The sequence below is a fragment of the Neopelma chrysocephalum genome, unplaced genomic scaffold, assembly GCF_003984885.1.
Source record: "Neopelma chrysocephalum unplaced genomic scaffold, ASM398488v2 Primary Assembly neopelma1_43, whole genome shotgun sequence".
Classification (NCBI taxonomy): Eukaryota; Metazoa; Chordata; class Aves; order Passeriformes; family Pipridae; genus Neopelma; species Neopelma chrysocephalum.
The window spans coordinates 4,609,194-4,621,339 of record NW_020897702.1 but is presented as its reverse complement, the minus strand read 5'-3'; the positions used below and the strand labels follow the sequence as shown (position 1 = coordinate 4,621,339).

At 38.1% G+C, this 12,146-nt stretch overlaps 1 protein-coding gene across 1 annotated transcript in view; it reads right to left on the bottom strand.

Moving 5' to 3' along the window:
* The window catches only part of FLT1 (fms related tyrosine kinase 1), a 114,179-nt gene that overhangs the window by 94,277 nt on the left and 7,756 nt on the right, over window positions 1–12,146 (bottom strand). Inside the window, exons 2-3 of the mRNA XM_027677811.1 lie at window positions 4,706–4,802; window positions 4,176–4,396 (exon numbers count right to left, since the gene is read on the bottom strand). Coding sequence (XP_027533612.1) covers window positions 4,176–4,396; window positions 4,706–4,802 — 318 coding nt within the window. The remainder of the gene's footprint in view (window positions 1–4,175; window positions 4,397–4,705; window positions 4,803–12,146) is intronic.

Below are 12,146 nucleotides of genomic sequence, written 5' to 3'. Positions count from 1 at the left end.
CCAGCTAAATCTTAAATGCATGTCAGTTCTGGGGCTGGATCCAGCTATTTGTCAGCAAGTGGACCTCCCAAGGAGATGCCATACACTCAGAACTTGCAGCATACAACTTTAGAGTTCGAAAAAGAGCTCAAAACCCCAGACGTTCTGAGACTTCAAAAGCTTACATTTTTAACTATTCCTTAGTGCTAGAGCCTTTCATTTTGGACTGCCAAGCCTGAGACACATCTAAAGCCAAATACATACAACTAGTAGACATGTTTAACATTCTGGGCATTGGTGAGTACAAGTACTGTTAGGATGTGTACCTTTAATTACCCAGCTCTGATTTGTCTCATCTGACTCAGTCTCAAAGCAAGACATCTATTCTAAGCTTGTTCTCCAGATTTCCTGTAAAGTCAGTGACAAGTGGTAGACACCATGAGGTCTTTTTGTTCTCTGTTAACTATAGAAAGAGGATAGACAACTGACTCAGCCTAGAGGTCTGATTTTAAAATACCTCATTTCGCAAGGAAAATTAAGTGTTCAGAAGACATACACAGCAGGATCATAAGGACAGACAAGGAGAGGTAGAACACGAATAAGAAATGGGCTAATGCCCTAAAGCCAAATACAGAGAATACTTAGAGAAGAATTCTATTCTCTGTTACAACATAATTAAGACATTACTCTTGCATATTACTAGCCGAGAACTGTCTTCATTACAGAAAATCGCAACACTTCAACTTGAATCACAGTTTGTTTAAAATCTTGCAAAAATCTAACTTTGTATCAATGTATCTAACTATGTATCAATGTAATAGAACTTACAGGATTTTTCTCTGTCATACCATGGGAACAATTGTCCAAAGGCAAGAAATGATGAGAGTAGAGAATAAAGAGAACCACACATTTTTTAAGAGAGTGAACTAGCTCCAGCAAGTGAAAAGTGTCTTGGAGATACTGGGACAAGGCTGAGAGAAAGAAAAGTTTTAGTAATGTCCCCCAGGGAAATCTCTATAGATTTCAAAACAGCCCGCTGATAATTTGATATTTCTTAAATGTCTTTATCCCATCATTATCTCTTTTCAAGCAGAAAATTCCCCATGACTCACTGTGATGTAGGCAGTGAGTGTTCACCGCAAGTCTTTTTTTACTACTAGGCTGCAGTTGGCTTACCAAACAAAGCTCTGAGAAGTTTTGGTTGCAATATAGTGGAGAAATTGGCAGAGGCTTTTCTTCATTTTCCCATGGTTCATGGGCAAAGTCAGGCCATCAGTTTTCTTGAAGCAAAGTTGAAGGCTCTTAAGAGAATTAATTTCCCTTGCTTAATGTCTCAATTCCTGAACTGTGTGGAGTCAAGAGTTGCCGAGACACTGTGCACTTACTCGCCTCTGCAACTCAGCAGTGACCTCTCCAGCTGAAAGAAGGGTGGTGTCAGGACCAGCTCCTGGAAGATAAGTCACCAGCCTGCCTCTTCTTGATCCCCAAAAGCAGGACTTGAGAAATGCTCCAAGTCATCCTGGGGCATGTGGGACTTGCAGTCTCCTTCTTATTGTCTTTCATCTTGTTTTTGTCTGTAGAAGTTCATTTTCTGCTGTAGCATACACTCATTACTGAACCAAAGGACTTATTGGGTTTATTGTGGTTTGGTCTTTGGACTTCTTTTTTTTTTTTAATCCAGTTCATATTCAGTATCACTCTAATTACGGAAATGAATAACATTTTTAAAACAATAAGTGATGACTTCCTGTACAAACAATATCAACTTTCCTGATTTGGATTCTGTGTTTGTAAATAGCAACTATTTGTTCTCATCTGCAGCATGCTAAGACATGGGAAACAGGCACCTCAGTGATCCACATGAAGCTAATATGGGAAATGGACTGACACAACGTCCTGCCACAGGAAACAATACAAAACTAGGAGGGACACAAATTTTACAAATGTTTATTTCCTAAATACCCACAAATTCATGCAAAATGAAACTAAACTCAGGAAAGGTAGTCTTCACAGAGGATTTTGTTATCTCCATCTTAACCCCACTTGAAACAGATAATTGAATTTTCATGCATGTTCACAGAAACAGTGACTTATTATAAGAGACAGATAGAAAAGAGATAGAGATAACAAGATGGAAAAAGTATTTTCTTTTCATATGCCAACAGTACACTTATCAGAAAGGGTGAGTTTTGGTACTCCGTATCTTGTTTCTTTCCAACTTAAATATTATTCCTGAAATTGTAAATTTTTGGATGACTAATATACTCCTCTCCACCTTAGGGCAGAGTGACACTTCCAACAGGAATTAAATGAGCAGTTTCCTTGCAGCCTTCCTCATTATCCATAGTTTGCCCTAACTCTCATGTGTGTTTCCTAGGACACAATCAACACTTAAATGTTAAGAAATTGGTTTTCAATCAAAAGGATTGTCAAATTCAGAAAATTAACATCCCAAAGAGGCCTAACCTTGATACAGGTTTGTTCCTTAAACATTTTACTATTTATTTATCAAGTAAGTTAGGAGGAGAAATATAATCTAACCCTCTCTTCAACAGTGATGTCAACATTTATGACTGAACATCCTTGAAAAACCAACAAAACCAAGACACTCAGGCAGTCTTCCTTAATTGATTATAGCGTGCAGGGGCAGAGGTGAGTGGCCAGAGGCTGTCCTAAAAGTATTTCTGCAATGATACATTTCTCTTCCATCACAATTTGAATTCTGCTGATAACCTTGGTTCACAATCTTCTAATTGAGGATCTCTTTCAGATGCAGGCAAGACACGTACAACCTGGGTAGCGGTGAAGAATTAGAAAGACTGGTTGTGCCTTCCATTTGTAAAAAATCAGGATCCAGAAAAATTAACACTTCAAAGAGGTAAGAGACCAAGAGAATGTAAAGGCATTCTTATATCATAAAATGGGTTCAGCAGAGAGGTCCTTCTCATGTGGTGAATGGAGAGGATTGTGGGTAGATCTCAGATAGAGATGACATCCGAGGTGGAAGGTTTAAGAATGTCCCATGATGGGAACTTGCAAAAGTCATCCAAGAAAACTGTAAGTTGTCCTAGGTTGCAGGAAATGTTGGTCATTAAATGAATATCCTACTTTGTCTGTGCTTCTGTTGTTGGATTTACAATGAATCATATAAAAACGACTGGATGAGAAAGACAATGCAGTATATTTCAGATGAAGGAAAGCAGAATAACAGCATGAAATAGTCAATAATTCTCAATAAAGTAACACAAAGTAATGGGAAGGAGCTATATTTTTCTATCACTGTAGTGAAAAGTCCACTTCATTCTGCTTTTTCACAGCACCAGTCCCATTCTTCATGTTACAAAATGAAAACAAAGGGTAATTCACTCTGATGTGAACTCATTAGACGCAGCAGACCCATAATTTGGAAAACTTCCAGTTGCAAATTCTCTGTAATATGGGCTTTCAAAATCTGTGAATCATGACATGTCACAGTAATCTATTAATTTTATTCTGTAAAAATCAAGAAAAACTAAAATATTAATTAAATCCCTAAAGTGTTTATAATTTCTTCTGTTATTGTTCTGCCTATTGAATTCAACTATTCTGAGAAGTGTCTGATTGATACTCTGGAAGAATACAGGATCAGAAAGAAATTTCTTTTATAGCCTAACTGACCTAATTCCAGCACTTCCCATACATTACACAATACTTGTTTGCTGAACAAATTGTGTGTTTAATTTGGTTTTGTTTACTCTAGATTTTTACAATCTGTGTAACATGGACTGCAGGGTACATTTTTGAATGTGACTTAACACGCAAATAATAATTTTCTGCAGCATGGGATAAATCAGTGATCTGGAAAGACATCCTTCAGCTGCCTAGAAATCTCATCACATCCAATCATGTAAGATATGATTTCTCTGATACCCATTTGACATATTCACTTCTAGTTCACTTCCATATGGACTTCCATTTACTGATTCGATTGGAGTTTTTTCTTTATTTTTTTTCCTCACAGATAAAACACTAATATTTGTATTTGAAATTTCTGGGAAAGTAGATTTATACATTAATTGGTAAATTATCATAATATTTTGCAAGGTTGAAAATATAATTCAAAATTCTGTATTTATCCACAGCTGAACTGCCTTATTTATCCATTTCTCTGTATTGAAGTGCAAGTACCAAGAAGTGTTAAAAAAATTTAGTCTTACCGTTAATAAATACATAGACTGTAGATTCCTTCTTCTTTTTCGCTGGACTTGTTGGGTATTTGCAGCTATAGTTTCCAGTGTCACTTGCTTGAGTTCTGCTCAAGGTCAGACTGCTGCAGGACTGCTTCCCATTCCTTCCACAGGCATATTTAATTACTTTCAGCCTTTTGCTATCCTTGCTTAGAGTTTCAGGCAAAGACCATGAATGAACCATTTCCCCCCTGCAAATACAGATAAGGAAGCAGAAACAATTATGTTGGGCTGCAATTATATAGCTCCAGTTCCCAAGCTTTCTTTTTTATTATATCAGGCTATTTCTGGGGTTCTCTTTTATCTTGTTTTCCAAAAACAACAACAGAAACAACAAAGAACTATTAAACAATTGCCATTGAAGTTCATTCCCCACCTTTCTCCACAACATAAGGTTTCGTTTTTTCTAATTTCAGTTACCAAAAAAAAAAAAAAAAAAAAGAAAGTGTCACGTGTATGATCTCCCTACCAAATTATCAGAATTGAACTCAGTTGGTTACCTGCAAGTGAGATTTAAAGTCTGTCCTACTTGAACAACGTGCTGCGTGGCATTTATACTCAGCTCAGGAACTTTTAATTTTGATCCTGAATTAGATCCTAGAAAAACAAAGAAAAAAAACAAAGCGTTAATAATGACAAATCATTCTGCTCCCAGTACACTCACATTTATGATGTTATACTGGAAAGGAAAAGAAAAGAAATCTGTGTGCCCCTCTAACCCCACATATTCTCTTCCTCTGAGCAAAGTCCTGTTGTCCTGATTAAGGACTCACATAATCTTCCAGCAGCATTACTCAGGAAAGAAAATAGAAATGAAAGCTATCAGTCAATGACTTTGCTCTCAAATTTTTCACTGAGCATACCATGAAAAAAGTTCAGGACCTTGTGGCTACACATCTAACCAAGGAAGCATGCCCTCAAACACCACCAGCTGTATTTCCTTAGGAAACGCCACCATGGCAGCCCCTTCAACAGAAAGGTCAAAAGTCAGCCAATTCCATGGCAAGAGCCACATATGGACTTTTAAGATACAAAAATCCCACTCAAACAATTTGCTGCAAAGCTGGAACTGATGTGGAAGGAGTGAAAGGAGATTAAGGATCTTCCCTTCCTAACTAAAGTTCACAGTACTGTTACCTATGGTCCCTCGACAACTTCATGCTTCCTACCAGTGAAGTGGTGTCAAAAGGTAACTGGAGAGCTTTACAATAAATTTTGAGAACAAGATCAAGGCACCCTCCAGACCAGATTTGCTGCTTATTTGAGAAAGCAAGCATGCTGTCATGGTTAGACCTTTCTGATATGGGTGAAACCCTGGGTGTCAATGTAACAAGAGGTGGCTTATGACACTTGAAAACATCCAGGTAGGTTTTGCAAAGGCCATGTGAAGGCAATTTTTAGGAAGACCGTGAAAAAGCCCCATGGTCAGAAGACCAAAGGAACACCAGATCTTCCCTCTCATCAAGTTCTCATCAAGTCAGTAGGTGCTGGCTGGAAAGATATGTTTTATCTTTGCCCCATAATAGGCTATGGCCACAAAAGCTTTCATGGCAAGCTGACAAAAGTGCATGTCTTAGAGAAGAAACAATCCTTGATCCATCCCATTGCCCTCACACTGATAGCAAAGTGTTCCAGAAGCTAGAATCATAACAAAGAAGTATTTTGAAACAGTTAAAGTTGAAAACTAGTTTTAGTCTGATCTGGACTCAAGTGCAATTTGTGAAGATTTCAGTGTTGTGAGAGAGGAGCAGTGAGTATTCCCGATCACTTTGCTCCAAGAGAATATATTATTTTGTCAACATACAGGAGAAGCAGCATCACATAAACAAGGGTAATGCAGATCTTTCCACCAGAACTGAAAGTACAGTCTGAGCTTAGCAACTTTAAGTCCTTTCAAGAGGTCCCTGACACAGCCAGATATGATCAACTGTATGCATCAAACATAGAAACACATGAACCTTATTTGGCAGCTATGGATCACCCATTGGAAATGCCTCTCTCCTTTGTTTGCTAGAGAAGGCACTCTTGGAAACCAGTTCTGGCTGAGATTGGTTACTAAAGTTTGACTACATTCTCCAAAGTCAATTGCTGCTACAAATTCAGCAGCTTTCATCCAGCAGCAGATGTAGCCTCAGATTAGAGGCTGAATATCAAAACTTTGTTCTGAGATGTGGACTTGAATTCCTTCAGACTGAGAACAGTCGAGAAGCCAAGTCTCCACGTCTGGGGAGAGATGATAAAAATACAAAGATTTTGTACAAAAGTAAAGAGACACTGCCAGCATTTGCCAGTTTTGGGGAGTTTGGGGAGCCAGCTGTGCTGCAGTTATCAGTAAGTATTTCATACTGATTCCCTATAACATTGGTGGAGACAAGAGGTCTAAATCACCTTCTGGGACTACTGAACACAATCCATGAAAAAAGCAAATGGTTGATTAAGTCTGCAAAACTGTTTGCTGCAGGTGTTCAGCAGCCTTTTTCTCTTCCTTAGCAATTTAGGAAATGTAAACTGTTGGTGTTAACTAACTTTTAATTAACCTTTTTTTAGTTAACCTTTCATGTCTAAGTTAATTACATTTATCTGCGTTTTTCTTTTTAGCCCTGTACTGAAGCTGTGGCTTCAGTATTTTTCCTATATATAGTATCATCCATGCCTATTCAAAACAAGATTTAAAGGATACACTTGAACATAGATGTAAACTATAGCTCACTTGAACAAGCTTCAAGCAAGGGCATAACAAATTTTCAGAATAAAGAGGTCTTCTGGACTGAACCACAAGTAACACCAGAAATCTGAATGGTGAGACTGTACAAATACATAGACTTCCTCTGGATATGTCTAGACTTCTAACTGGAAATCATACTTCTAACTAGAAATGAATATATTCTGCCAACTCTTAAGAGGGGAGAAAAGGACGCAACAAATCTTTGACGAAGCAATTTGTTATATGATATATTGCAAACATATATTTTTCTTACCTACAATTTATGGCTCTCAACTCTGAGTGCTGGTTCTTCTGAAGTGTGCACTGTGCTTTTATGGGACAGACTCCCATTAATGCTTACAGACTATGTCTACTCATATGCCATTCAGAAATAATGTCCCTGAAGCTAATCACTCAGAATTTGAGATAAGATGTTGCAAGGGCTTAGGCAGATTCTTGGGGAGCAACCCAGGCACTCTGGTTGAAAGGGTTTGCCAATGTCCTCCAACTAAACAATCTGACCATTTTGTGAAACTACCATCCTTTGGCATTTCATTTGTATTCCTCTTGTCATCCCAGAATTGCAGGCTCAGATACTCTCCCAAGAAGACAGTGTTTATATCCAGCTTTAAGAATCTTGTTCTTTAAATCTTTCCCAAGGGGGAAACTTGATCTCAAACTGTCCTGAACTGCTCCTTATTTCAGGCTCTTGAAAAGCTGAAAGCATGAAACTATGTTTACAAACAGTTCAATGTGTATGAAAAAACCATCACTTAATGGTCTGCCAGAGGAAACCATTGGGATCAAAGACCAGCTGCTAAAGCTGCAACACTAGAACTAGTTACTTAAGAGCAACATATAGGTTGTTGCTTCCACTGTAAAACTTGTGGGAAAGTTGAAAAATCCATGCGTGTGACAGGTGTTGACAGCAAGCAGGAGGGCAAGTCTGCAGTGCCTGTTCGTGCCCATAGTGCTGAGTGTTCCATTTTGCTCAGCACTGGCATCGGCACCAAGCTCAGGAGCAAAGCCAGCCATGCAGCACCATGCCCACACCTGACCCACGCTGCAACCAGGAGACCAGCCCTGGGAATGTGGACTGCTGTTGTTTTCAAAGTCTGCCAAGGGTGACAGGCAAGAAACCATCATAAATGTTACAAATTTTTCCTCTTCATAACTCTTCAGTGATATAAACAAAGACATCAAAATCTAAAGATCTGTCTTAAGTTAAGCATACTAGACAATGCAGCCTGGAAGCCTGTATGTCAGAAAATCTGCCTCAGAGTTATTAAAATCAAAGAAAAACAAAACAAACCCAAAAACACATACCTTCTCACCCCATCCTGTAGGCAAAAACGAAACCCAAATATACTGGATACATACTCAAGCTTTTGCCCTTTCACACAAATTACATATATCTGAAAGACAGCACAGTATTTGTAAATATTGTGGGTGGGTTCTTCAGGAGTGCTTGGTGTTTGTCTAACTCTGCTCCCCTTGATACAAGCTAGTATTTCATTGTTGATTTCAAGTACATTTTAGACACTTAACTCCAGTAATTAAACATATTAACATTCAAAACTTAATGTCAGAGTATTTGGCAAGACATAGCAGCTTTGCTTTATATTCATTTATTTATTTTTTCACTAACAAAAAGCTGAAGTCTTATTTCAAACCAATATTGTTGCTTTTACAAGTATGTTTACTGGCGGGATGCTAAGTCTCAAAGAAAAATAACTTTATTTGACATCCTATCTATTCATGGGTCATTAGCTTCCTTACATTTTTAAATGCTTCAAAACTGATGCAGAGTACAAATACAATAGAGTTTGACGTGTTTACCAGAAAAGAAAAAAGAAGGAGAATAGCAGGGAAATTCCTACTGTCAATATTTAGAAGTGGATTATGCCTTTTATGTACCTTCTGTGGGCATTTTACTTGACACTGTCTTTTCTGAAGGGTCATGGCTCAACAGGACACATTCGGCTTATCATTGTGCCTGTCACTAAGCGACCATCAGCAGCCTACCCTCACACTGACCTACATTGGGGGGTGCAACTTCTTTTCATGTGACAACAAGAGAACTAATTAATCCTGATGATTGAGGAATCTCCCATCATGGGGAAAGAGGTGATTTTTTGGCATATTTTGTTTGTTTCGGAAGGCTTATTAGATATATGTGAAAGTCAATCAACATTATTAATTAATTAATGAGCAAATATTACTTTAGGTTGCAAAAGTTAGCCATTCTAAGTAAAGTAAGGGAGGTAAAGTAAAGGGAAGGACAAATTTTTTTAAAGAAAGCAGAGAGCAATCTGTAATTTGCAAGGCAAGAAAAAAACAACTTTTTTCAATTATCTTCTGCCCTGTAAAAAAGCTGATCCTCTTCTGAATGAAATAAACAAAAATTTGAATTTTCTATTAACCAAAAACACTGTTCACAAGTTATGAAAAAAGGTAAGATAAATGAACATGCTTATATTTTTTCAATATGATGTGAGTGTCCGGTTCTACAGACAAATGAGTAACCATGCACACATTATCAACCTTCCACTGATTTCTGCTAAATCTTGATTTCTCTTAAAAATGATAGATATGATGAACCCAAAACTGGGACCATGTTCCCGATTATTATTCCCATTCAGATTTTTCCAGCCTCTACTTTTAAATTTTCTTTCATACACTGTGTATTTCTGCTACCTTAGACTAAAGAAAGTAAACTCAAAAGCTAGTTTTATGGTTTAGTTTAGAAAAATACAGTATCAGGAGTTATCATAATTTTCCTTGAAGTTAACAGGTTTGATGGCTTTTTAACATCTTTTTCATAACTTGAGGCTGTGACTGTCTTCCAGCCACCCCAGTAATCCTCAACATGGTGACTAATTGTTTTTTCACCTGCACAGTCAGAGGATAAGGAGGGTGATCAGTTTATCTTTGCAACTTCAGTGTATACAAAGAATCTGACTTTCTGGGTTTAAAGTGCCATCTGCGGGCAATAAAGTTATCCATCATGAAGTAATTGTTTCAGTCATTGTTGGATTTACACGTGTTTTAAGGCTTGTTAAACATAACTGATCCTTTGTTGTTTTTACCATCAAATATAATTTCCTCCTAATTCAAACAATATTCAGCAAAAAAGCATTTTGTAGGAGACAGTCATGCACTGGAAAGAAAGTGCACGTGATTTCTTTACAGGATCTTCACCTCTCTGTGATCCTTAACGTGGGTCATTCAGTTCAAATGCAGTCCAGGACTTTACTCTTGCTTATGAGCATTTCCTTATGAGTCATACCATTGAAGGGAATGGTGCAACTAATAAGCAATTGCAGAATTTGGACAAAATGTTAAGGAACATGGTGGTACCCAGTGGGTTGACCTTCAGTTCATCTCCGGTGAAAATGAGCTGACTCTGATCTGCAGCAGCACCTTAATCAGAACATGGCCACCAGCTAACCTCATATGGGATATACAGCTTTACTCCATTTTGTAAGAAACCTGGGATATCAATAATTTTTTTTTTCAAAGCTATTCTTGACAGGTTATTTTATTACCATCTCTTTTAAAGGCACTTCAGGACATTCTGTAAATAATCTGTTATATTCTGTAAATATAACTAATTTTTTGCTCAAACAGTTGTAGCCATCCATAATAAGTCCAATTATATCATTACACCAATTTACTCTAATAAAAAAAAAAAGAAAAGAGAGAGAATGAACTTGTTGTCAACTCTCAAGAGTTGACTCAACTCTCACTCAAAGTTTTGATTTACATCTGACCATAAGAAGGAATCTTGGCCAACCGGTCCTTCTAGTTCAATCAACACTGAGATTCTCATGAGCATCAATAATTCCAAAGACAGGAGAACTTTTAGGCAAAGTTGTCTCAAAATTTGGGTGGTGATTGCAAAAAAAAATTTCTCTTTTTTTTCCTGCTCAGGTGTGACTGTCTGGTCTGGTCCTGCCACAGTACTAGGGGGAGAAGGGATCACCCTGGATAATGAAGCTTTCTACTTCTGTGGCTGCTGGTGGCTGAGAAGAACTGCTACTGGAAGAAGACACTCTTCTATCTCATCTACGTCGCCTGGGTTTCTGGTGCTCAGGCACAGGTAAAGCAGACAACGTGGTCTGGTTCCTGCTCCCAGGGGTAAAAGCATCATCTCCATTGCCTGTACGTAGAAACAGCCTCCAGGGAAGACCTACAGCACCAAACCAAGAGCCACCCTGAGACTCAAAGCAGATGTCATTTAGATGTCATTCTAAAGGAAACCTCACAGTCCTTCATACATCTCATTTCACACCACTTCTCTGAAGCAAATCCAAACTTCACACCTGAAGCCTGCAGAATAGAAACTAGGACAGCTTAACTGTGAGAGAGCAAGGAGGCATGCCTTTGCCCCTAGGTGATGTTGACAGGTGTCCAGACAAGCAAACTCATGACCTGAAGCAGCAAAATGCAACCACTATTTCTATCGAAGTAGAACTTTGCAGAGCAATTAAGGGCCATGGGGATTTACAAGTGTTAAGAGACATAGGCCCTTGGACTGCAAGGTAGTTTTGCCCCTGTTTCCTGTTGTTTCCTGTGCAAAGAGAGGCACCATGTCTGCTGGTACATAGCTGGCAAACAGAAGCACTCTCAGAGTAGAAGCAGGAGCTCAGCCTGTATCATTCCCTTAACAAATCCATCATTTGCACATAGCTCTGTTGTGACTGAAATATCTTCTCATTTGCATTCAAGATCAAGGAAATTATTGGATGCTATTTATTTACAAAGTACACATTGATGCACAAAAATCATCAGTTCATTGGTTCATCCCTTTCAGGTCCAGAAGGGGCATTCCAATTATCCAGTTTGATGTTCTACAATAAATGCCAAGTGATTTGTGGAACAAATGCTTTAGTCTGATCAATCTCAATTATAATTTAGGAATTTAAAATACCATTAGGATGTAACAGCCAGTCAAAAAAATGGATAGATTAATGGATGAGAAAGCTGGGCTGCTGTATGATATGCATTTTGATAGAATCTGAACAGCATAAGATTTATCACAGTAGATTAGATGAGTCCTGGGCAGATACTAAAAACCTTGACCCTGACTCCATGCCCTGGAAATAAAAATCATTCAGCAAGGCAAATGGATGTTCTACTGCCCAAGAAAGACCTTCAAAGGCATAGAAAGGTATCTGAATAAGTGTGTCCTTCCCCCTTTAGTTCTACATCTCAGAGCAAGTGATAATTTATTT